Raw genomic sequence first — 25,152 nt, forward strand, 5'->3', positions numbered from 1 at the left:
TTACAAAGTATCTGTTTTTATTTGGTCATTGTTATTTAAAATGGGAGAAGGCTTGCTCTTCTGAGGACCCTCTGTTCCTCCTCTGGATGTGTCCTGAAGAAACAGTCTCGGCAGCCACAGCGACATTAAGATTCGTTTGTATTCCTTCCGAAAATTTTGGTTCAGAAGTCCGTATATTATCGCATTAAGGCAACTGTTGAAGTAGGCCATGAAATAACTCACGACAAACAACCACTCTGGAACTTTGGGTGCGATTTCTGAGGGATTACTGGCAACGGCGAGGCCAATGAAGTTCAGTGGCGCCCAGCAAAAGGCGAAGAGCACAAAAACAACAAACATGGTGAGAAAATTTCGGAAGTCGCTCGGCTTCAGCCTCAGCTTGACTTCCGAGTTGACTCTTCTCCTCACCTGGAGTACGAGGATCCAGATCCGAAAGTAGCAGAAGCTCACGATGGTGATCGGCGCAATAAAATGGATGACAACGACAGCAATGGTGTAATACGAGCTAGCTGTCTGGGTGAATGTGCATGAGTAAACACGAGGATCATACTCCAGGGAACCCACAAAAAAATTTGGCACCGTCGCAACCACTGTCAATAACCAGATCAGGCAGATGTACAACATTGTGTTCCAACAGCTGTAAACTTTGTCGTAGGCAAAGCTGTGGCAGATGTAGCAGTACCTGTTAATTGCAATGGCAGTGATGTTGAAGATGGAGCCGATGACGCTTAGTCCCATCACAAAGCCACTGACTTTACAGTGCATCTCCCCCAAGGACCAGCCGTTGCGGAAAATAGCGACAAGCACTAAGGGATAAGGGTACAAGGCCACCGCTAAGTCTGCCAATGCCAGGCTAACCACAAACGCATTGCCTAGGAAAGAAAAGAAAGAGGGATATTATTGATTGATATGAGAGTAATGGAAAGCTAACAATTGCCTTCAAATGTCACTTGGTTTATAATGTTATTTTGTTATTTTAATGCTTTGATTTTTTCCCCCTTGCTAATTGCTTTGAGACCTTTCAGCAGGAAAGCGGTATAACATTTTGCAAATCAATTGTAAACAAATCGGGTGCCACAAACACTGAAGAGGTTATTTTAAAAAAATAGCTGTAATTGCAGAAAAGAGTGGATTGGTGTAGGCGGCGGGAGACCTTGTGTCTTTTTCTCATAGACAAACACAAACAAAACTGCCTTATACCGGATCAAACCATTGGTCCACCAAAGTCAGGACTGTCTACAGCAATGGGGTGTGAATACAATGAACAGAAACAAAAGTTTTCTAATGCTCAGAAGTCTCTAAATTCCTTGAAACAATTCCATCTCCCCATTCAATTGAAAACTTGTTGCATATCTTTAAACTGTGTTCTGCTTATCACTTCCCTCTACATGTATAAAGTATTTCTTTTCTGAACCACAAGAGACTAAAATTGATACTTGAGAGTGTTTCTCACCAAAACATTTCTTCCAGCACCTTTGAAGTATCCTTAGCAGTATCCTGAAAGTAGATATATCAAACTTCCTAAGATTAGTTTTCTGACATTTGGGAAGCATAAACAGGGGAAGGCTGGGGCTCATTGATAAAGAGAGCTATCCTAAGCAGGTCTACTCAGAAATCCCATGTTATTCAATGAGGCTTGCTCCCGGGAAGGTGGTGGTAGGATTTCAACTATGCGTGCATGGCATCTCTGCTTTTAAAAGATCATGGGTAGCAGGTGTTGGGAAAGACTTTTCTCAACCAGAGATTCTGGAGAGCGACCCCCAGTCGAACTAGATCTGTGGTCTTCAGTCTTTTCAGACTAGTTTAGTGACTCATTGACCTGCAAGCATGTGACAGGAAGTCTTGATGACATCAGAGTCATGTTACAGGAAGAGGAGAAGCCAGAAATATGACCTCATTAGTGCCAAGGTCAGGACTATGGGCAGTGGACTAAAGGAGCAAGGGACAGGAGCTTTAGGAGGTTACCGTACTGGGGAACAAGCCAAGGGTCAGAGCCATAGAGGAAACTCTTCCGAGTGTCCTCATCTCACTCTTCTTTCAGGACATGTACAGAAGAGGCAGGAGACAAGGTACTTCTGCTTTCTATTTATACACACTAGAAACAAATCCTTCCAAAAGACAGCTATGGGTTGAAGAACACCGGAGTGGACAAGATGGAGGGTTTACACAGAGTGTTTCTCTACTTTTATCACAGATACTTAAAATAGACAAAGCTGCATCTATGAGTCACCAGTTTCTGCTGGGCTTCGTCTGTAACTACACAGGTTTCACTCGGGCTCATCCTTCCTCAAGGACCTCAAAGTGCAATATATTGTCCTCCCTTCTAATGTTACTGTGAAAACAACCCTGTGATGTAGGTTACTCAGTATATGGTGTGAACTCAGATCTCTCTAGTCCTATGCTAAAGCACTGAGAGCCAGTTTGTTGTAGTGGTTAAGAGTGCTGGGACTCTAATCTAGAGAACTGGGTTTGATTCCTCAGTCCTCCTCTTGAAGCTAGCTGAGTGACCTTGAGTCAGTCATAGCTTCTCCAGAGCTCTCTCAGCCCCACTCACCTCACAGGGTGTTTGTTGTGAGGATAATAATGACATACGTTGTAAACCGCTCTGAGTGGGTATTGTTGTCCTGAAGGGCAGAATATAAATGGAATGTTGTTGTTATTAACTAGTAACTACACCTCACATTCTGGATCTTGAAAGCAGAATCAATTACTTAAAGATACCATATATATACTCTATATGCCTCCCCTCCCCACAAATAGTATGGATTTGCACAAGGCCCACCTGGAATTTTGGTGCACACAGACTACACACTCATCTTTTCTCTAATGTTCTGCTTCTTGTTTGTCCTCCCTATGGACTAATGAATCACATCTGTGCAAAACAAAGTACTTCTTCGCACAATGCATGTTTAACTTGTGGAACTCACTGCTACAAGATGTGATAACCTCTAATTCAGATAGTTTATAAAAGGGGATTATGTAAATCCATGGATGACAGAGCGATCGATGGCTCTTTGCTATGAAAGCCAAATGAAGCCTCCATGCTCAGAGGCAGTGTACCCCCGAGAGCCAGGTGCTGAAAAGGAAGCAACAAGGGAAGTCTGTTGCCTTCATGACTGGCTTGTAAGCTTTCCAGGGGCCCTTTTTGGTTACTATGGGAACCAGGAGGCTGGACCAGATGGAGCTTGGGTCTGATGAATCCTTTTACATGTGTGCAAATTCTCCTCACTACCACAGACAGGAACATCACGTTAATTCCTTTATTATTTTAAAAATTGCTTGCATAGATTTTCTCTGTTATTGACTCCCATCATGATTTCATTTGGCTTTAATAAAGGTAATTAGAAGAACTCTTGTGACTCAGTTAAACGGGACAGAATAAATTGTACTGAAACCAAAGTAGGATCAAACAAAGAGATAAGGGCATGCTTTCCGATGGAAAAAACAAACTGTTATTGTGGCATTGAAAGTGCATCTCCACAGTTCTGGAAAAGTCACATCTAAACACAAGACAGCTAGTGTGGTGTAGTGATTAGAGTGCTGGATGAGGCTCTGGGAGACCCAGGTTCGAATCCTCACTCCGGCGTGAAAACTGGCTGGGTGTCTTTGGGCCAGTCACACTCAGTCTAACCTACCTTGTCTGTTGTTGTGAGAATAAAACAGAGGAAGGAAGGAAGCTTACGACATGGTAAGTTGCTTTGGGTGCCCACAGGGGAGAAAAGTGGAGTCCGCGTTGAATATCTGAATGAAATGAAATGGAAGCATTACAGAGATGAAGCGCTTTGAACCCAGCCAGATTTCCACATGGATGCTGAGTATTGTTACTTAACCCAGCTGAGCCCAGCATCGAGCTGAGTGATGTCCCCTTAGGCTGAGCCCAGCTTGTCATACGGATGGGACCGTAGGTGTCTAGGAGACTGGAAACAATCACATGGCACATTATGCCAAAAGCCCTTTTGAAGCTAACGAGGAACATTTCGCAATATGGATTGACAGGCCAATATTGAATTCCGCTACCGCTCACAGCATGACCCAAGCCCCAGGCTTGGCGAGCACATGGCTGCCGTGCCCACAAGAAAAAAATTAACAGCCTCCTTAATGGGCACAAGCCAGTCCTGAAGACCAGGAAGCATTCTGAGTGAGCGATCTTCATCGCAGCTTATTAAATGGCCTGTAAATCCCCACACCAGGGTGAGCTCTAAAAGACTTTGAAAACCGTCGAAGCCTCATGTTAACATTTTCTCAACACAGCGATCAACTGCACAGTTACACGCAGCGGCTATATTTATAGCTGCAACACACTGCGAGAATTCATTGCGCCGTGGGGCACCTCCCAAGCTTGTCCGTTTCATCTGCATTTCATAGCCTTGGTTTGCTGAAATGCCCACACCAAGTTGCGCTCTGGGGACGCAGTGAACAGAAGCCCATTGACACCTTTAAGACAGCCAAATTTTATTCCAATGTGAACTTTTGTGAGTCGGGACTCACTCATTTAGAAACTTGCCTTTAAAGCGTCATCATTTCAGGAAGAGATTTCACATTTTGTGAAACTTGGAAACCTCTTCTGCATGAGATGTTAGTAAATGGATTGCATAGCAGGTATACCCCAAGCCCATTATGATTCTGGGGGCTTCCACGGTCCCCAGGTTCAGTTCCCCCAGAGGACTAGGGGTCTTACTCATACATTGATTCACTTCAAATCAATGCTCTGTACGAGTGAGGAGTTAAGCCAAACTAAGTGCCAGGTTCTAGATGGCAGAATACAGCAGACAGATCCCTGGTTCATTATAGCAAGACACAGGCCCTTGGTTAAATGACTTTTATTCAGAAATCAGATCTTTTCCATATTCCGGACCAAAGGTCTACTTAGGAGTAAGGCAAGCAACTCAGTAATTCTAGGAGAAGTTTGACAAGAATGGCAACATGGGGAAAACACATCTCTTTTCTACCCAACTTTCCTTCCCCCTCCCAATGCCCAAACAATTCATTGTTGTTCTTTTCTGTGTGAGAACATTTTGCATATTTGTGCTATCACACCACAAAGAGGGAAGACATCTCATAGTCCAGAGGAAAAGTTCAAAGTTGTAAACAGACAGCCACCTGTGAACATTTGAGAATCCACTATAATACTAGCAACAAGAAATTGAGTTACACCAGGCTTATGATTACAATAACTGGCAGTAGAACATAATTGAGTTACAACTGGCATTAACTGGCACCTAAGCATATAAGCATTAATATTGCATTCATAACATAAGAATTCATATTGGCATGGATGAATGGGTACAGTCAAACATTGACACTAAGGCTCAAACAGGGATTTGGTTTGGTAAAGTCCCCTCTAACAGATGTCTCATGAAAAATAAGGCCCGGCCTCCAATGGATGCTTGATCCCAAATAGCTCTATGGGTTTGTCTCTCAACAGTGCTATGTCTGATTAGGTTCTACCAGACCTTTCATCACTGTCCTGTCACAGCTGTTTTAGGCCCACATCCACAAGCCCAAGCCTAGTGAAGACAGACTAGTGCCTCACCTCAGTTTTCTGCCTCCCCATCACCACGGGGGAACTTTTCAAACATTAGCAATCAATGTCTCACCCTGACCTGGATAGCCCAGGTGAGCCTGATCTCGTCAGATCTCAGAAGCTAAGCAGGGTTGGCCTTGGTTAGTAATTGGATGGGAGACATCCAAGGAAGACCAGGGTTGCAGAGGCAGGCAATGGCAAACCACCTCTGTTAATCTCTTGCCATGAAAACCCTACCAGGGGTCGCCATAAGTCAGCTATGAATTGAGGGCACTCTCCACCACAATTGACGTATCACATGTCAATTACTGATTTTTAAAAAATCCTCCCCGAAGTCTTCTAGAGGTACAGCAGTAAAAGCAGCCATGGGGGCTGAGGTACAGGAAGCTTAGGGGGTGCAACTCTGTGGATGCTCCTTTTCTGCTATAAATGAGTTTGGAGAATTGTCACTGTATAGAAGCAGCTCTGAACTTCCTGAGATCAGATCTTAAAGCTATACGAGGCTCCATGCTTTCTTTTTACCTATAGTCCTTCATTTAGGGTATTTTCACAACAGTGTTGGCCACAAAGGCCATCAGAAAGCGTGGTGTCACGAGTGACTCATGACATTTTCACTAAGTGCACCCTTACCACTTGTCTGGAAACAGACTTTTTAATATTCCAAGTTTCCCCTCATCCCATGTAATAGATTCTTTATCCAATACAAGAAAATATTAAATATTGGACCCGAGCTTATTAGAGGAGGCTACACAAACATAGTGGAACAGACTCTAAGTGCATCCTGTGTTCACACTTGAAAATGGCAAGGCTCCCTTGAACATTGGAATACCTTTCAGAAATCTTTGCAAGGTGCAAAAGGGTTTTCTTTGGGAAAAACTGCCTCGCGTGCAATCCCAACTAAACTTCAAGATATCACTAATGAGAATGAACAGCACAATCCTAAGAACATTTTCTTGGGAGAAAGCCCCATGGAATAAAAATAGCTGTGCATATATACCACTCTTCTAGACAGATTAATGCCTCACCCAGAACGGTGAGGCTGAGAGGAGTGGCTTACCCAAGGCCACCTACTGAGCCCATGGCAGTAGTGGGATTCGAACCAGTAGAGTGCTGAATGCTGATCCACAGCCGGACCACTTAACCACTGTACTACAGCAGCTCTCAATAGTGCTGATTAGCTGTATAGATCTACTTAGGATTGCTCTTTAAATGACATACATTTATTTTTTGGGAATCACATTCTTCCTTGAAGCTCAGATCTCAGTCTTGCGAGACAAGCTTGTTTGTCATCTGAGAAAATGAGTTGTGGAAGGTCACGGCATCCAGTGACCTGGCAGGACAAAAGCCAAGTCCAAAGGAACTAACCCCTGTATAACCCTGCCTTTCAAGCATCTTGTCATAAAGTCCATCAATATAGACTGACTAAATCTGTTTTGTTTAAAAGTTTTTCTGCCTGCCTTTCACAAGCTGGTAAGTAGTTTACAGGCTAGTATTAAGCTAGATATTTAAAAAATGAAAATAAAGCAGACACATCCTCAGATCAGCCTAAATATCTGTCACAGCTATCAGTTCAAATGTGTGATTAATTTCAACAATAAAATTAAGGCAGAGATTTTCCCTTTCTTGCAGGCATTGCACAAGAACTGCAAAAGAGGATTAAGTGGCCTACTGATTAGCTATCTAAATATGTAAATATGGGATTTGAAATTAGTTTTAATTTTGGCTCAGCATTGTAAGAGACTCAAGTGGCTGAAATTTGAGGGATGGTTTCTTAACCCATTTGGGACTCCAGGGTTGTGTTGGGGGGCATATTTGGAATGATCTTTTACTCCATAGGATACAAATCTCCATAGCAAAGTCATTAACTAAGCCTTTTGATTAACTGTTGGCACACTGCGTACCTGATTAGAAAAATTGATGCAGCATAGCGGATAAGTAATTGATCTGTGATACAGCACTCTGCTGGTTCGAATCCCGCTACTGCTGTGAGCTCTGCAGGTGGCCTTGGGTAAGCCCCTCCTCTCAGCCCCAGTTCCCGCGCTGTATTGTGGGGGTAATCTGATTTGTTCACTGCTCTGAGTAGGCACTAATCCCAGAGGAGCACAGCCAATATTAAGTCAAATAGCTAGGACTAATGTTGTTCATTCTCACCATGAGGAAATGTGGCTCAGTGATACAGCATCTGCTTGGCATACAGGAGGTCCCAGGTTCGATCCTCATCATGTCCAATGAAAAGAATCAGGTAGTCCATGATCAGAAAGACTCCTTGTCAGAGTAGATGATGCTGGCCTTGGCAAACCAATAGCCTGGCTCAGAATAAAGCACTTTCACATGTTTGTGTGGATGTTGTTCTTGAGAACAGTTAAAAAGTCTTAGATACTACTGCAAAGCATGCACAGCAGTGTCCAGAGCTTCCAAAAACCATGAGAAAATGCACTTCCTGTGTCTCTCATCACCCCGAGATGTTGCTACAAATGAGAGCCATGGCAACTACATTTCCCATGGTTCCAGATTTGGATGCTTGGCCGAGGTATTCCCACAAGACCTCTCTGTCATTACATCTAGATAGGTTTGGAAAACAGACGTGGTAATGGGTAGGGCTCTGTGTAGCTACAGATCTCCCGCAATTACAACTGATCTCCAGGCTACAGAGATCAGCTCCCCTAGAGAAAATAGCTGCTTTGGAGGGTGGACTCTGAAGTTCCTTCCTCCCAAACCCTGCCCTCCCCGGGCTCCAGTCCCAAATCTCCAAGAATTTCCCAACCTGGAGCTGGCAACCCTAGCTCCATGGGGTGAATGTAATTTGCTCTGGACTCAGTTTGGGGTGTATCTAAAATTCTGTAGTATTGTTTCCCTCTGCGAAAATAATCATCTTCCTGCAGATTAAGGGACAAACTGACAGGTGAGTTAGTTCTGCATGTAATGATAGCTATTCTATATGAGCCAAGCTACAAGTGACGAATTACACTTGCATGGCAAGTGAACAGACTCACGTGTATTCCTCCCTGTTGCCATTCACTTGCGCTCCACTTGAATACACTTGAGTCTGTTCACTTGCCATGTAGCTTGGCTCTGTGTTGGTGAATGAACCCTGGGGAAAAAATTAACACTACTTATCACTAGAGATGGGCATGAACAGAAGAAAAATGAATCTGTTCGTTTTTCGTTGCCATCCATCCACGAACAGGGACTCACGAACATTTATGAACATGACCTGTTCACGAACATATTTGTGGTTGGATGTTCATGGGGGCCAGCAGGCTCTCCTCCAGCCATCATCCAAGTTTGGTCACGATCCCTACTGCAGTAGTCCCAGAAACCTGACCTGAGCAGGCACCAGGAAAGGAACCAATAATAAATAATAGCTTGGCCCCAGAGCCTGGCAGCAGCCCTGGAACCTGAAGGGGTAGATCCCTATCCCACCACACACAAAGAAAATTCAAGCTCCAATGCACTCTCCCTGTCTCTCTATCAAAATGCCAACAGCAGCTGTCTCTTCCTCTCCACTGTCTGCAAAGACTGAAAGCCAGAGCTGGGAGCCCTCCCCCCCCCCCTGGTCTTTGCTCTCTTGTACCAAATTTGGAGCACCACACTTGGAAGAAAGACTTGCCTATCAAGCTAAATTGGGCTTAGATTGGGATTTCCAGGGCAAAAGCAGGAGTTCAGACAGAGTTCAAACAATCCCTGCCTAAGTTGCCAAGGGAATTGGTTGCAGATTCCAGACTGTCTGGCTTGACGAACAGCAATGGATGAGGCTTGCAACGACCACCTGTTTATTTAGGATGGGGCCTCACAAACAGCTTGTTCTCGAACAGCAGATTGGGCTGTTCGTGGCTTTTTTTTTGTTCATATTGCTGTTCATGCCCACCTCTACTTATCACCATGTGCTGTTTCTCAGTTCCTTCCAACAATTAAAGCAATAACCTGAAAAAAACTAAAAGGTTCAAACCATTAACTAATTTTCATTTGCACATTGAAAAATAAAAAATATTAAAAAAAAACTAATTTTCATTTGCACTAGATCATTTAATTCTAGCTTGGTCTCTCTCTTCCCTGCCTGCTGCCACTTGACAGGGCAGCATGGGATGGGGGAAGGTGGGAAAAATAGTGTTGCACCAATAGCTGAAACAGTGCCCCACAACTCCAAAGCAGCCGCACAGTTACCAGAAATTCATCAAGTGCCGGTTATTTGAATTGCTCCCTGTGATTATTTATGCTTCCCATTAAAGACAAAACAATGTTTTAAACACTAGGAAATTGGAAAGGAAAGAGCAATTAAGCTAAGCAAATGAGAAAAGACGAGGATAAGTTTTTCTTTCCTACCCATCTCCTCTGTGAAACAGCTTTCCCTGGGGAAAACAAATTAATTCATTAGTTAATCAAATAATAACTTGAAAAGGAGAGATTGGAAAAGTTTGCCATAAAAATGTGTGCAAGCCAATTAGGGACTGTTGATTATACCGGCGTATATAGTTCATCGCAGGGCTTTTTTTCAGCTGGAACATGGTGGAATGGAGTTCCGGAATCTCTTGAAAATGGTCACATGGCCGGTGGCCCCGCCCCCTGATCTCCAGACAAAGGGGAGTTTAGATTGCCCTCCATGACTGTGGCACGGAGGGCAATCTAAACTCCCCTCTGTCTGGAGATCAGGGGGTGGAGCCACCGGCCATGTGACCATTTTCTCCGAGGGCAACCCACTGAGTTCCACAAGCTCTTTTCCCAGAAAAAAAGCCCTGGTTCATACAATCTGTTGCTTTAAGTAGGTCCCTGCCATGCAATTTTTGCATCATTTAGTGTATCCTGTTAATACTTCATGCTTTGCTTCACCACTTTTTCTGATGCCTGGTTGGTTCCAGATTTCTAAAAGGCAAATCCAATTGCAATGTCTACTGGATGTCCCATTCTGTTGATTGCATTGACTTATTCTGTGCAATCTGCCTTGAATCCCAGAAGAAAGGTGGACTATAACTGTGTGTATGGTGTGCTGTCAAGTCACCTCCATCCTATGAATGAAAGACCTCCAAAATGTCCTATCGTTAATAGAATTGCTCAGATCTTGCAAACTGGAGGATGTGACTTCTTTTATTGAGTGAAGCCATCTCGTTTTGTTTCTTCCTCTTTTCCCATTGCTTTCTACTTTCCCTAACCTTATTGATTTTTCCAGACAGTCTTTCCTTCTCTTGATGTGACCAAAGTACAATAGCCTCAGTTTTGTCATTTTAGCTTCAAGTCAATTCTGGCTTGATTTGATTTAGAACCTACTTACTTGTCTTTCTGGCCATCCACGGTACCAGCAAAACCCTCCTCTGACACCACATTTCAAACGTTAATTTTCTTCCTGTCAGCTTTCTTCAATGTCCAACTTTCACCTTCATACATAATAACGGGGAATACTATAGTTTGCATTATCATGATCTTGGTCCCCAGAAAGTAATCCTTATTCTTAAGGATCTTTTCTAGTTCCCTAGCAGCTGCTCTTCCAAGTCTCAGACTTCTTCTGATTTCTTGGTTTCAGTCTCCCTTTTGGTTGATGTTTAATGTAAATAAAATAAACAATAAATAAATATAATGCTCTGCCTTTAATTGTTAGCTGATTTGGTGGCCCTGACTGGACAGAAAGGTGGGATATCAATTTTGTAAATGAATAATAAATAAATAAATAAATAAATAAATAAATAAATGAATGAATGAATAAATAAATAAATAAATAAATAAATAAATAAATGCATCAACCAGGCCCCAGACCTGACATGATGAATACCAATGAGCAGAGTAGAATGTACATCTTGGCAATTTGTAATATCTTCCTAATGTGGCAGGGATAAGATTTGGGTGTGTTCAGAGATGTGAGACAAAGGACTGTAGATCCTCCAGCTCTTAGCCCATGACTCACAGCCAGTTTGGTGTAGTGGTTAAGACCGTGGGACTCTAATCTGGAGAACCGGGTTTGATTCCCCACTCCTCCATTTGAAGCCAGTTGGGTGACCTTGGGTCAGTCAGACCCACAGCTCTCTCAGAGCTCTCTCAGCCCCACCCACCTCGCAGGGTGATTGTCATGAGGATAATAATAACACGCTTTGTGAACTGTTCTGACTGTAGCATTGTCCTGAAGGGCGGTATATAAATAGAATGTTGTTGTTGTTGTTATCATCATCATCTTTGGATGAGCCAGCTATTGTAACATGAAACAGCCCAATAGCTTCTTGATTACTTATATTGTAGTTTTGCTGGTCTCCCCTTTGGGGAGAAAAACAGGATACAAATATTGAAGAAATAATGACAACAGTTAGAATCAAATTTGATTCACTTTTTAAAAAGGCCTATTTAAGCACTGGATTAAGGCTGTGGCTCAGTGGAAAAGCATCTGCACTTGGCATGCAGAAGGTCCCAGGTTCAATTCCCGGCATCTCCAGCTAGAAGGATCAGGTTGTAGGTGATGTGAAAGACCTTTGCCTAAGATGTGGGAGAGCTGCTTCCAGTCTGACTGGACAGTACTGACATTGATGGATATTGATGCATTCATGTGTTCAAGCTTGGGAGAATTGGTTATTGTAAATAAGGCTCTCCTACGGGCATTGTAAGCAGTCAGCCTGGCCTTCGCCAGTTGTACAGTGTTTTCATATAGCTGCATGTAATATTAAAAGTGTACAAGCCTCTGGAGTTTAAAATGGCTACCATATAGCCACTAGAGGGCCTCTGCTGTTGCTACATCCCGCCCGGGAGGAGGAGGCATGCAAGGAAGGCTGCCCTGGAATGCGGAGTGATTGCGGCTTGATTGGATTTACTGCCATCCCAGCCCCGGAAGGATCCAGTGCAACAAAGGCCTCACAGAGTCATCCCCACTTAGCACATTCCTTCCCCTCCTTCCTTGATGAGATCTCCTGTCTATGACTGAGAAGCTAATCGAATGACATTCATAAGTATAGACAGTCGTTCCTGGCACAATGCGTTCCCTCCCTAAAAGAACTTAACCTAGCTCCGGTGGACTTCATCAGAAAACTGTCCTTTTTGTGCAGCGCTAGGACTAGTTTTGCATCTGCATTCACACACCCCGGCAGCTATCCTATCAAGGCAATCAAGTCCTTTGTTAAACCCAGGAACTAGCCATTGGAGCCTTTGTTCCAGCAGCTAGGTGGGCTCTTCCACCTCAGAGCACATTTTACATATAAAGGTAGAGCTCTGACCCCATCCAAATCATGCAAGCTTTCTGGCTTCTCCTTTAGGGTCACTTCCCTAAGCCTCTTGCTCTCTTGGCTGATGATACTGGCGTTCGAAGCTACTCTCTTCCTCCATGGACTGGACCCCTTCTCCAGGATACGTAGATATATTTACTCCCTCTCTCTATTCCCAATTTCTGGCTACATTTCCTAGGACTCTCTCTCTCTGTGTAATTATTTTCCCCAGTAATTTGTGTACATGAAGTTCTTGTGTTCAATAAAAGTTATTGTTTGACTTCAAGAACCGGCCTTGTTTGCTACTTTGGGAAGGGACCTGGTAGAAATTGGTGGAGATTTCCCTCTTGTTACCCCTCTTATTTAGCCATTCTCCTTGCTTGCTAATTCCCCCCACAAATTATTTATTGCAAGGAGACCACTTCTGGTAACAGCATGGCCTTGCGACATGGCTAAAGGGAGACAGAACTTATGACCAAAGGAATGGTAATGTTTCTGAAAGATTATAGGTATCTTAAGGGCCTTAAGTGTTTGAAAATGGCTGTGTCCAAGTACCTTTTGGAAGAACTGAGCCCCCTCCCAGATGACAGAAGGTACATGTGTGTGCATGTGAGCTCACATACATGTTCCCACAGAAACAGTTTTTAGACAGTGGAAAGTAGAAAAGAGCCAGAGTCCAGTAGCACCTATAAGACTAACAAAACTCTGTTAGTTTTGCTCTTTTCTACTGCTACAGAGAGACTAACACAGCTTACCCATCTTAATCTATCTCCAGGACAGTGGAAAGGACAGAGAGTGAAGAAGACAGAAACTGCTGTGAGCTGCCTGAAGCATCTTGGGTGTTTGTGCAAGGTCTCTTCCTCTGTTGATCTGAAGCCCTCTAGGAGTGCCGGTGTGATTCCCCTTGTGTTCTAGCTGTGCATTTGTAAATCAAGAAAAACTACAAAAACACCACCAATAGCCAGTGCACTCTCCTCCAAAGGGAACCAAATCAAGTCAGTGCTCTCCTTGGAATGTCTTGCACTTCAGAATTCCTGGGAGCAAGTTACAGAATTCTTCCTTGCTGTAATGAGATAGACAATGGAAACATGGAAACATGAAGCTGCTTTTATGGAATCAGACCCCCTCGATCCATCAAGGACAGTATTGTCTACTCAGATGGCAGCATCTCTCCAGGGTCTTCGGTAGAGGTCTTTCACGTCATCTACTGCCTCATTATCTAAACTGGAGATGCTGGGGATTGAACCTGGGAAATTCTGCAAGCAAAGCAGAGGCTCTTCCACTGGTCTACAGTCCCTCACCAATGGCTCTTCTTCAGCGGGAAGCTGGATTTTTTTGGTTTCGTTTTCTTGATCTAGCCATTGCGGGAGTAACAACTAGAAATGGACACGAACCGAAAAAAATTGAACCATGTGGTTCGTGGTTTGTCACTTTTCACCACGAACCACAAACTTTCACGAACCTGCCCCGCTTCGCAAACCAATTCATTTTCGGTCATGAAAATGTCACTTCTGGACCAAAAAAATCACCACTTCTGGGTCAGTAGAAGGTTACTTCTGGGTCAGCATAAGGTCTGTAGAAAGCCCAACCCACATTGCCTAGGAAACTGATTGATTGTCACCAGGCTGTCTGCAATGATGAACCAAAAAACGAACCAGACGAACCACCCTAAAGTTTGTGGCGGTTCGTCAGAAATGGGCTCTGATGAACCGCTGGTTCAGAACCATGAACCGGCCTGGTTTGTGACAAACTTTGGTTCATATTTCAGTTTGTGCCCATCTCTAGTAACGACGTCTATGCCAAAGGAGCTAGATGGATTCTCTGCATAGATCACTTTCAATCAAGCTTAAAGATATCTCAAGAGAATTTTTTCTTCTCCTGTTTCCTTTCCTTCAAAGGCTATTTGAGTAGCAGCTATTAATGAATTTAATCAAAGTTTTCAAGTAATTAATACACAGCTTTTAAAAAACCCAAACTTTCAGCCTGTAGACTCTCAAGTCAGCAAACTTTAATAAAGCTGAGAAGGAGTGCTATATCGGCTGTTTTAAGTAGTAGACTATGTTGCTATTTTAAAACAATTCCAGTAAGGTTGCTGCCTCTTCTGTTTTGGGCTATTTCTGACAAGCATATCTAATCTCTGGAAAATCATAGCTACCAACATTTTTCTTCAGGTCTTTTAAAAAAGCTTTGAAGAAGGAATGGTTCTAAAGATGATGTGTCTGTCTGTCTATGTGATTTATTGTCTACCTTTCTCACTGAGACTCAAGGTGGATTACATATGGCTAAGACAGCCAATAAACAGCCAAATGCAATCGGGTTTGGAATGTTTTGAAGCCATGACAGTACTCTGAAAAATTTAATGTAAGAGCAATACTTAAGTTGAGTCACATGTCTCTTCAAAACGAAGGTACGTCAAAAATAACTCACCCATCTGAGAATTCAGTCTGCTAATGGTTGAGGTCAGAAGATGTTTCCAGGGAAGCCATTCAATAGGATTTATTGTGTTATGTTATGAATTGTTGGCGCAAAACGTCATTATAACCATGAAATGCTTTCATGAGCAATTTCTGTCCACCTTTCATGCCCCATCTCACAAGAAAAGAAAGATTGGAAACACCCATGTGTTTCTCTATCCCCTTGACTGAAGTTTTAATTGCGCTCTAGCTTGGGCAAAATTATTTCTTCTCCAAAATTAGATGTGATGAAAGCACCAGTTCCTCCCCAAACCAAACTTTTTCTAAAGATCACTTCCACATCTTACAAAAGAGCGTAGATACATTTATGTAACCCGCAAAATGTGGCTGATTCGATACATTTATGTAACCCGCAAAATGTGGCTGATTCATGCCAATTCAAAAATGCAATGGTGAGGGAAAGCTTTCAGCAACCTAAACGCCCTGCGCTCTTAACTATATGCCGTTGTGATGAGGGAATGCAAAATAACTTGATTAACACTCTGGGAGTCCCTGATTTCAAAGAAAACATTCTTTCCTGAGAACAAAACAATAAATACTCCGGATTTCAGGATGAGAGGAGATGAATTTTCCTTTATGGAGACAAATAACATGGAGATGACCATTTGCCCACCTGCCAGGAACAGGCAAGATAAGATGGCTATTTGGATATCCTGAACTGGGCCATAAAAGTTTAGGGATGCACACCTTGATATGACAGGAGACCACTGCAAGAATGCAAACATTGGGTCTCAAATTCAATTTCAGGATAGGTCAAAATGAAGCCCTCCCAGCTGGGAAAGGAAGGGGTAAGGGGTAAGAAAGCCACAAGTCAGGAATCAGGGAATAGCAGGGGAAATGGAATGAAGATAGCTTTGAGCAGCCTCAGTTTCAAAGTTCCAGCAGGCTTGTGTCCATTCCACTGGAGGAAATGCCAGGATAACACCAGTGACTTACAGCTTACTTAGCATCATATTTTGTCTATTTTCTTAATTCTGTAACACCCTGTAGTGTTTTGATATCGTGTCTCCAAGAATGTATTTTAGGAAAGATCTTTTCCCTTCTAAAGATCTCAGACTGTATTCAAAGATCTCACTCAGGGTGCCGGCTCGATTGCCCATGAATAGGCCGGAAACTCCTGATAGAATAAAGTCAGTTAGGTGGCCAGGGTGGAGGATATGTGAAGCAGCACACAAACACACACACACACACACACACACACACACACAGAGAGAGAGAGAGAGAGAGAGAGAGAGAGAGAGAGAGAGAGAGAGAGAGAGAGAGAGCAGAATTTGAGAGTGGTAGCACGCTTTCCCGTTCAGCAGGAAGGAAGAGGGAAAGTGGGAGTAAGCCCTCTCTGATACATACAAGCTTCCCCACTGCTTCTGGGGTACTCTTGAGGAGAGCAAGGAAGTAGAGGTGGAGGATTGTTTTACATATGCCACAGGGAGACTTGCAACCACAATGCATATTAAACATAAAAACTCAAGGAGACTCCTGTGGGATCAGACACAAGGACTTCGCATCCCTCATCCTCTATCCAACGGCAGCCATGAATATTCAGGGAATCTCACAGACAGGGAAACAAAGGTAACTCCCCCTCCCCTGTCTTAAACTGCTTAATCCAACTGCACCCCACTACTTCCTCATTCCTGCTTTCTGAAACAAAAGACCTAAGTTATTAAGCAACTGATGATTTAACAAACCACCATCCAATTCATTTCCTAAATCAAAACAGTGCCACGATGAATAATAATTATCGTTCTTCCTCCTTTCACACATTGTCCCCACAGAGAGTCTTTTTGTCTGTTTTCCTCATTCTCTCTGCTTTCTTTTGTCCTTCTCCTGAGATTGGCAGCATCCAGCTTTGTAGAATGTCAAACAAGGACTAGAAAGGACAGATGATGCAGATCTTCTTCAGCAAAGGCATGCCAAGTAACTATCTACTGGCTATAATACATCTTTTGGTTAGTTGTAGCCAGTCATGATGCCTTTAAGATAGTTGAAAGAAAACACATGTATTTCTGCAGGAGGTTTTCTCTGGTTCTGGCCTACTAACTGTTAACATCTCCTTGATCAAGACTTTAACACATGCCAAATGATTCATGTAACTGGATCTATCCAGTCATAGCAAATAGAGATGGTCATGCAATGAACTGAAATACGAACCAAAGTTTGGCACGAACCGGGTTGGTTCGTGGTTTGCAAACCAGCAGTTCGTCAGAGCCCATTTCTGATGAACCACCACAAACTTTAGACTAGTTCGTTTGGTTCGTTTTTTGGTTCATCACTGCAGACAGCCTGGCGCCGATCAATCAGTTTCCTAGGTAACGGGATGGACTTCCTGCAGACCTTCTGCTGGCCCAGCAGTGACCTTCTGCTGACCCATATGTGACAATTTGCTGGCCCAGATGTGACATTTTCACGAACCAAATGAACTGGTTTGCGAACTGGGGCAGGTTTGTGAAAGTTCGTGGTTCATGAAATGTGATAAACCATGAACCACACGGTTTGTTTTTTTTCTGGTTCGTGCCCATCTCTAGTAGCAAATAATAGGACATTGGGACAATGGAGTATGCACTCTTCACAAACAAACTTATGTTCAAGAATGAGTTTTTTGTAGAAGCGTTGAACTTAGTCCACTATCAAGTTGAATGCTTGACTTAGTCCATTATTAGGGATAGGAAGGGAAGGCAGTATGGTTTAGCCAGATCTCATTAGCTCCTGGAAGCTAAGCAGGGTGAGTACTTGGATGAGTGATCACCAAGGAAGACTCTGCAGAGGAAGTCAATGTCAAACCACCTCTGCGTCTCACTTGCCTTGATATCCCTTCGCGAAGGTCACCAATTGTGACTTGACCATGCACATGCAATCTTAGTGATGTAACTTCAACTGAGCAACACTTTATCAGCATGGTAAGATCAGAGAGAAATCCATTCCTATAATATGAGCAACTATTGCTAAGGTAACTGACACAGATGAGAAGGTTGGAGTACTCATTCCCCCCACCCCCAAAGTGATGTGTGTATTTAATAACAGCTCAGCAGCCTAAATAGCCCAGTTTATCCCAAGCTTGTCAGAAAAAATCGCCCAGGTTAGCCTGAGCTAATCAGAGCTTAGAAGCCTAGTAGGGTCAGCCACGGCCAGTACTTTGGATGGGAGACCACCAAGAAAGACGGGTTGCTATGCAGAGGAAGGCAATGTAAAACCACCTCTGCTTGTCTCTTGCATGGAATGGTCATGAGTTGGTTGCAATTCAAAGGCACATTCTTCTTCTTCAGTACTTTTTTTTATCCCACCCTTCCTCCCAGGAGCTCAGGATGCATTGTTCTCCACTCTATTTTATCCACACAACAACCCTGTGAGGCATGTTAGGCTGCGACTGAGTGATTGGCCCCAGGTCACCCAGCAAGCTTCCATGGCAGAGTAGAGATTGGAACCTGGATTTTTGAGATTCTAGTCCAACCCTCTTCAAGAACTATGTCATACTGCCAAGATAATATGATTACAAGCAGAATTCTTTTAACACCACTTAATGTTTCCTTAATTAAATGGCACAGAAACAAAACTTTTTTTCCATCCCCAAGTTTTGATCTTACCATGCAGGCAGTCACTGTTATTTCCCCTTCCACTGCTTTCCTTTGGAGCCTTCTACATTCTTTAAGCCAGTTTGGTATAGTAGTTAAGAGTGCAGGACTCTAATCTGGAGAACCAGGTTTGATTCCCCACTCCTCCACTTGAAGCCAGCCAGGTGACCTTGGGTCAGTCACAGCTTCTCAGAGCAATCTCAGCCCCACCCACCTCACCGGGTGATTGTTGTGGGGATAATAATAACACACTTTGTAAAGCACTCTGGGTGAGCATTAAGTTGTCCTGAAGGGCAGTATATAAATTGAATGTTATAATGTTATTATATATCTGTCTACTTTAAAAAGGTGAAAATTTATACACACTCTGAGACACTTTCAAGAGCAACACCAAGGTGGTGCAGTAGTTGGTGTCAGACTAGGATCTGGAAGACCCACATTTGAATCCCGCCTTACTGCAGAATCTTACAAGGTGACCTTGGGCATGTCACTTTTGCTCAGCCTAGCTTGCCTCATGCGGTGTCCATTATGAGATTAAAACAGAGGAGAGGGGAATGATGTTATAGGCCACTTTGAGTCCCATCAAGGAGAAACGTTTGGCATAAAATAAAAAGAAACAAGGTAATAAGCTTTCTTCTTTGCATGGTAGTGACATGCAATGCTTGAGGTTGGGCAGGGGGGGAATAATCCAAGGGCTCAGGATGATCACTGCTAATATAGAAGTTTTTTCTCTAATGTTGTGGTTCTCTTTAGTGATTCAGAGGAGAGAAAAATGCATTCTGCTTCTGTCCTGGGGCACTAACCTAATTGTACTACTTCTGCGGACTGAAAATTGAGCTTGTAGCCAAATTCTTGGGATACCGGCTCTCAAATTAACTCCTGATTACAAATTTTCCTTTATGTACTGTTTATTCTGCCCTGCCCTGGATAGCCCCGGTGAGCCTGATCTTGTCAAATCTCAGTAGCTAAGCAGGGTCAGCCTTGGTTAGTAACCAAGGGAGACCTCCAACGAAGACCAGGGTTGCAGAGGTAGACAATGGCAAACCTCCTCTGTTAGTCTCTTGCTTCAAAAACTTTGTCAGGGGTCACCATAAGTCAGCTTTGACTTGTGGTCCCTCTCCTCCACCACCACTATTTATTCCACCCCATATCACTGAACTTCATCAGATACCAGTTTTGAACACCCTCTGTGCCAAGTCCCTCTTCCTACGCACCAAGTCAGCATTCACAGAGGAAAACTGATACAAGATGATGGGAAAAACAAAACACTTTTCTGTTTAGGGCCTTCAGATCTTTTTTTTAAAAGAGCCAAGCTCATCCACTTCTCAAAGTCATGCAACTGGAGAGAATCCCTGCCTGCAGCTGTCACTCTGGATTCAAGACCTGAAAAGTTTCAGGTAGCTAGCCCTGTTGGTCTGCAGTAAGACAGCAGGATTTGAGTCCACTGGCAACAAGATATTTAGAGTATAATCTTTCGAGAGTCAAAGTTTAAGAATAGAGCTTTGACTCAAAAGCTTATACACTAACAGTACAATCCTAAGAAGAGTTACTCCAGTCTAAAACCATTTATTTCAATGGTCTGGGACTGAAGAAATTCTGCTTAGGATTGCATTGTAAAAATCTTGTTTTCTAAGGTGCCACTGGACTGAAATAATCCTACTGAAGAAGACCTGAAAAACTGGCCTTGCTGGAGCTGTCCACCTTCCAGGTGCTGAAATGCATGTATTCTTTTGCAAACAACGACTATAAATGAATTGATGGCAGTTTCAGGCAGTTTTTTTAAAAAAACTAAAGAGGACTCTCACTGAACCCCACCATGGACAAGATGACTGTCGTTTTGGAAATATACTACTCTAAGAAGCCAAAATCAGAAGTTCAAACATTGTCAGTGCAGTTCTTTTGCCTACTGGGAGAACGCTGAAAGCCACCAGTCTGCTTGAACTCTAGGGCATGTTGGAACTCCTGCAACTTAGGCTCAATCAGCAAACTTAATCATAGTTTTAAAATCTATGTTGAGCAAGGTAGAAATGCAATAGGTGGATCAGTCCAGTGGTCCCATTAGTCCAACATCCTGTTTCACATGTTGGCCAACCAGTTGCCCTGGAGGGCCAAAATACAAGGTATAGAAGCTGAGGCCTTCCTCTGATGTTGCTTCCTAGCACTGGTATTCAGAGATTTGCTGCTTCTGACTACACTTGCTCTTTAGTCACCTTGGCTATTAGCCATTGATTGACTTCTCTTCCATGAACCTCTCTAATCCCCTTTGTAAAGCAACTACATTCATGGCCCACACTACACCCACTGGCAACAATTTACACAATCTAATTACTCACTAGGTGAAATACTTCCTTTTGTCAATCCTGACTCTATTGGCCATCAATTTCATTGGCTTGCTGTCATATGTTGATGTAAACTTTTCATTGAGCAGCCCGCTATATCCTCAAGATCTTTCCCCTTTTGCTCAGACACCATCAGCATGAAAGTTAGGAAATTTTGTCCCACTTATGATGCAGCCAAACAAATGCTTTGCAGACACAATGGTTTAACTGGTGCATGAAACACATACTTAAGTGTCTCCCTTTGACCTCAGGGAGGGGCCATGGCTTAGCAACAGAACATCTGCTTTGCATGCAGAAAGTGCCAAGTTACAATCCCAATATCTCTAGTTAAAATGATCAGGTGATCAGTAATGTGAAAGTCCTCCCTCTGACATCCTGGAAAGCCCTTGCCAGTCAAACTAGACAGCACTGACCTTAATAGACAAATGGCATGACTTAGAATCATAGAGTTGGAAGGGACCTCCAGGATCATCTAGTCCAACCCCTGCACAATTTAGGAAATTCACAACTACCTCCCCCCCCCATGCACCCCAGTGACCTCTGCCCCATGCCCAGAAGATGACTTAGAACAAAGCAGCTGCACATGTTCAACTCATCATAACATCAGCTGGATCATGTTGTGCTGTTTCCCTGATCAGGATTTCCATACATTGATCAAAGACAGAAAAAGCTTGCAATACCTAAGAGAAAGCATTTTATGAACACTGGTGACAATCCTTGATATAAGCAGAGGTAAGCTGCAATCGCTGGCCTGGAAGAAAAGAGCTCAGGAAATTTGTGCAACATACTCCTGGACAAACGGTTCTCAAAATCATCTTAGGAAGTTGTAGAAAGAATGAGATGGGAACACTTCTTGTAATTCTAACTCACCGCCACACAATAGAAAACAAATTTTATTAATTACAGTGAAAATACATGTATAATTAAAACCACAATCCTATGCAGACTTACCTAGGAGTAAGTCCTATTTAACTCAGTGCAATTTATTTCTGAGTAAACCCATTGTAACTGTTTCTGTGTACATCAATCTGTATTTCTGTAAATCTGTGTCTTTCTAATCTCCCATCCCCCAAAAGAATGAGCTGAGATCTAGGTGGTGTATTAAGGGAGACAACAACATACACCTGATTGCCTCTTCTACAAAGATGGATTTGGACTAAGCAATGGAGCAAGGAAGGAGGGTCCATCTTCATAATGAATGCTACAGGTGTGAAAGTCAACTGATGTGTTGATATGTTAACTGATTGATTTTAAATGGATCAATTTTCATGCCTTCCAGCTGGAGCGTTAAAATTTGGTGTCTGCCAGAATCATAGAGTCCATAGAATGCTTTGGCAGTTTTAGGACTGACTACACTGGCTGGTATCCAAGTCTGAAACAGTTTGAAAGTTAAGATGCAGATGGGGGGGGGGAAGGGAATGCATTTACTACTAAGTGATAAAAACATATATTCAGCAAATAGGAAAATAATTTGGCTGTGATTGTGAAGGATAGAATGATTATTTCCATTGTGAGTTAGGGATAATTTCGAGGTTGAATGGAGATGCTTAGCGTATTTGGAAGAATCTGTGTTCAGTGTTTAGGATTTGGGGGTTGAGGGGCTTGGCAGAGCTTCCCAGGTCTCAGCTTTGAAACATGTTTTCAATTGAGTCCTGAATAGAGGAAGGAATACTAAAGCAGGAGACGTCATTGAGCCTGTACAGAGTGAATTCAATCTGCCCCAAAGAGCTGAAATCTCAGACATCTTGAATGAAGATTAGTGTCTCCCGGGGCAGAAGTTATGACTCCCAAACATGATTAAATCTGAGACACTTGCACTTTAGAACTTACACACCCAGGGCGCAGCATACGTTGTCATTCAGTAATGGGATGGTTTTAAGCAGAGACGTGAAGTGGAGCAATGTTTGTGGCTAAGTAGCCCAGAAGGCTTTTCAAAGCATCCTTTTTTGAGATCTTCCCATTGCTTTTGAGAGTCAAAGTTCCCTTCATCTGATACAACTCTTGGGGGCCTGAAAATCTTGCTGGTCCCTAAAATGCCACTGTCCCATTGCACGTGCCATTTTTACCACCACATGAGTCCAAATTGAAAGGTCTTTGGCAGCAGTGGAGAATGAAAATTCCCATACTGGTAGGTTCGTGATCTTGGGACTCAGCCCCATTTTCCCAACCACAAATCACAAGCATGCTGGGGGTTACCATAAAGTCGAGCAAGATCATGGCAGGTGTGCACAGTTACCCCCATACCCTGGAAATCTAGTTAGTCTTTAAGGTGCAACTGGACCCAAATCTTACTCTTCTACTACTGACCAGCACAGCTACCATCCTGAAAGCATCAACAAAGTTTCAGTGGGTAGCCCTGCTGGTCTGCAATAGAAAAGCAAGATTCAAGTCCAGTTGTACCTTACAGACCAAAAGGATTTCCAGGGCATGAGCTTTCGAGAGTCAAAGTGTCCTTCCAGGGAAGCGTTGACTCTCGAAAGCTCATCACCTGAAAATCCTTTTGGTCTGTAAGGTACAACTGGACTTGAATCATAACTATACACAAAGCAATGCAAGAAACATGCCTGCACACGTACAGAGGCTCTAGTCCGAAGGAAGGAAGGAAGGAAGGAAGGAAGGAAGGAAAAACACTTTCCTAGGAGATAGATCAAGATGAGTAGCCTTGTTAGTCTGTCTGTAGGAGTATAAGATCAAGAATCCAGTAGCACTTATAAGACTAACAAAATTAGTGGTAGGATATGAGCTTTCGTGAGACACAGCTCACTTCTTCAGATACACCTAGAACGTGAGTTCATCTGTCCTTATATCTACCTGTGCAAGTTTCTTCACAAGGTTGATGGATTTCCATTCCATGGAGACAGATCAAGATGGGAAGCCCTGTTAGTCTGCCTGTAGCAGCAGAAAAGAGCAAAAGTCATCCTAGCTGTATCTGAAGGAGTGAGCTGTGACTCACGAAAGGTCCTACCTTACCACAGGTCTGGGTGCTACTGGACTCTTGCTCTTTTCTACTTTCCTAGGAGTAACCCCATCGGCTCAAACGGGGCTTTCCTTCCGAGCCCACCCGCGAGAGCCCGCTGCCCCACGCACCTGAGTTCCTGAGCTTGCGGTTCTTGGACACCGAGATGACCACCAGCAAGTTGCCCACGATGTCCACCACGGTCGTGAAGATCAGCACGCTGGACAGCGCCGGGACCACCCAGCCCGGCCGCGCCTCCGCCGCCCCGGCCGTCGCGGCTGCCTCCGCCGCCGCCGCCTCCTCCTCCGGCTCCCCTCTCGGGGCCAAGCCGAAGCCCGCTCGCCCGCAGCAGCCCCTCAGCGAGCCATTCTCCAGCATCCCGGACGGCTGCGCCTCCCCGCTCGCCCGCCCGCCTCTCCGCCAGCATTGGAAGGGAGCAGCCGGCCCCGCGCTCGCCCGCAGCCTCCGCTGACTGGCCGGCGCCGGAGAGCGGGAAGAGTTTTAACCCGCTGCTGCCCGCTCCGTGGACCGCCTCTAACGGGGGTGCTGCGGGAAGCGTGCAAGCCAAAGGAGGCGGGCTTCGGGGCACGTGTGGGCGCGGCAACCCGTGTCAATCTCCTTCCTTTTCCTATAAGGGAAAGAAAGGACTGCAGGACTGGAGTCCCGTGGCACCTTTGAGACCAACAAGATCACATTTGAAGAAGGGAGCTTGGACTCTCGGAAACTCGTGCCCTGAACGTCTTGTTGGTCTCTAAGGTGTCGCTGGACTCGCATCCTGGGAAAGGGGAGTTTCAGGTGGGATTCCGATCCAGTAGCACCTTCAAGACCAACTAGATTTAAATACAGGAACTAGGAGTTCCCTGTATCTGAAGAAGGGAGCTTGGACTCTCAAAAAGTTATACCCTGAAAATCTTGTTCTGTAAGGTGCCACTGGACTCCAGTCCTGCGGTTCTACTGCAGAGTAACTGGGCTACCTACTTGAAACTATTTTCAAGAAAGGACTGGATGCACAAAGCTCCGCCCCTCCCTGGGCACCGTTCCTCCTTCTGGCCTGGTCTCCCCAAGCAACTTGATTCATTTGATAAGCAAACTACCATTTCGCTGCACCAGCCTTGGAGAAA

General features: G+C 43.9%; 1 protein-coding gene across 1 annotated transcript; it reads right to left on the bottom strand.

The window, feature by feature from the left end:
* On the bottom strand, positions 1–24,409 carry MTNR1B (melatonin receptor 1B). Its single transcript, XM_054974174.1, has 2 exons — positions 24,163–24,409; positions 1–872 (listed from the first exon to the last, which is right to left on the bottom strand). The coding sequence occupies exons 1-2, from the start codon at positions 24,407–24,409 to the stop codon at positions 1–3; spliced, it is 1,119 nt and encodes a 372-aa protein (XP_054830149.1).
* Positions 24,410–25,152: the final 743 nt, after the last annotated feature.

Source organism: Eublepharis macularius, chromosome 3 (genome assembly GCF_028583425.1).
Source record: "Eublepharis macularius isolate TG4126 chromosome 3, MPM_Emac_v1.0, whole genome shotgun sequence".
Lineage (NCBI taxonomy): Eukaryota > Metazoa > Chordata > Lepidosauria > Squamata > Eublepharidae > Eublepharis > Eublepharis macularius.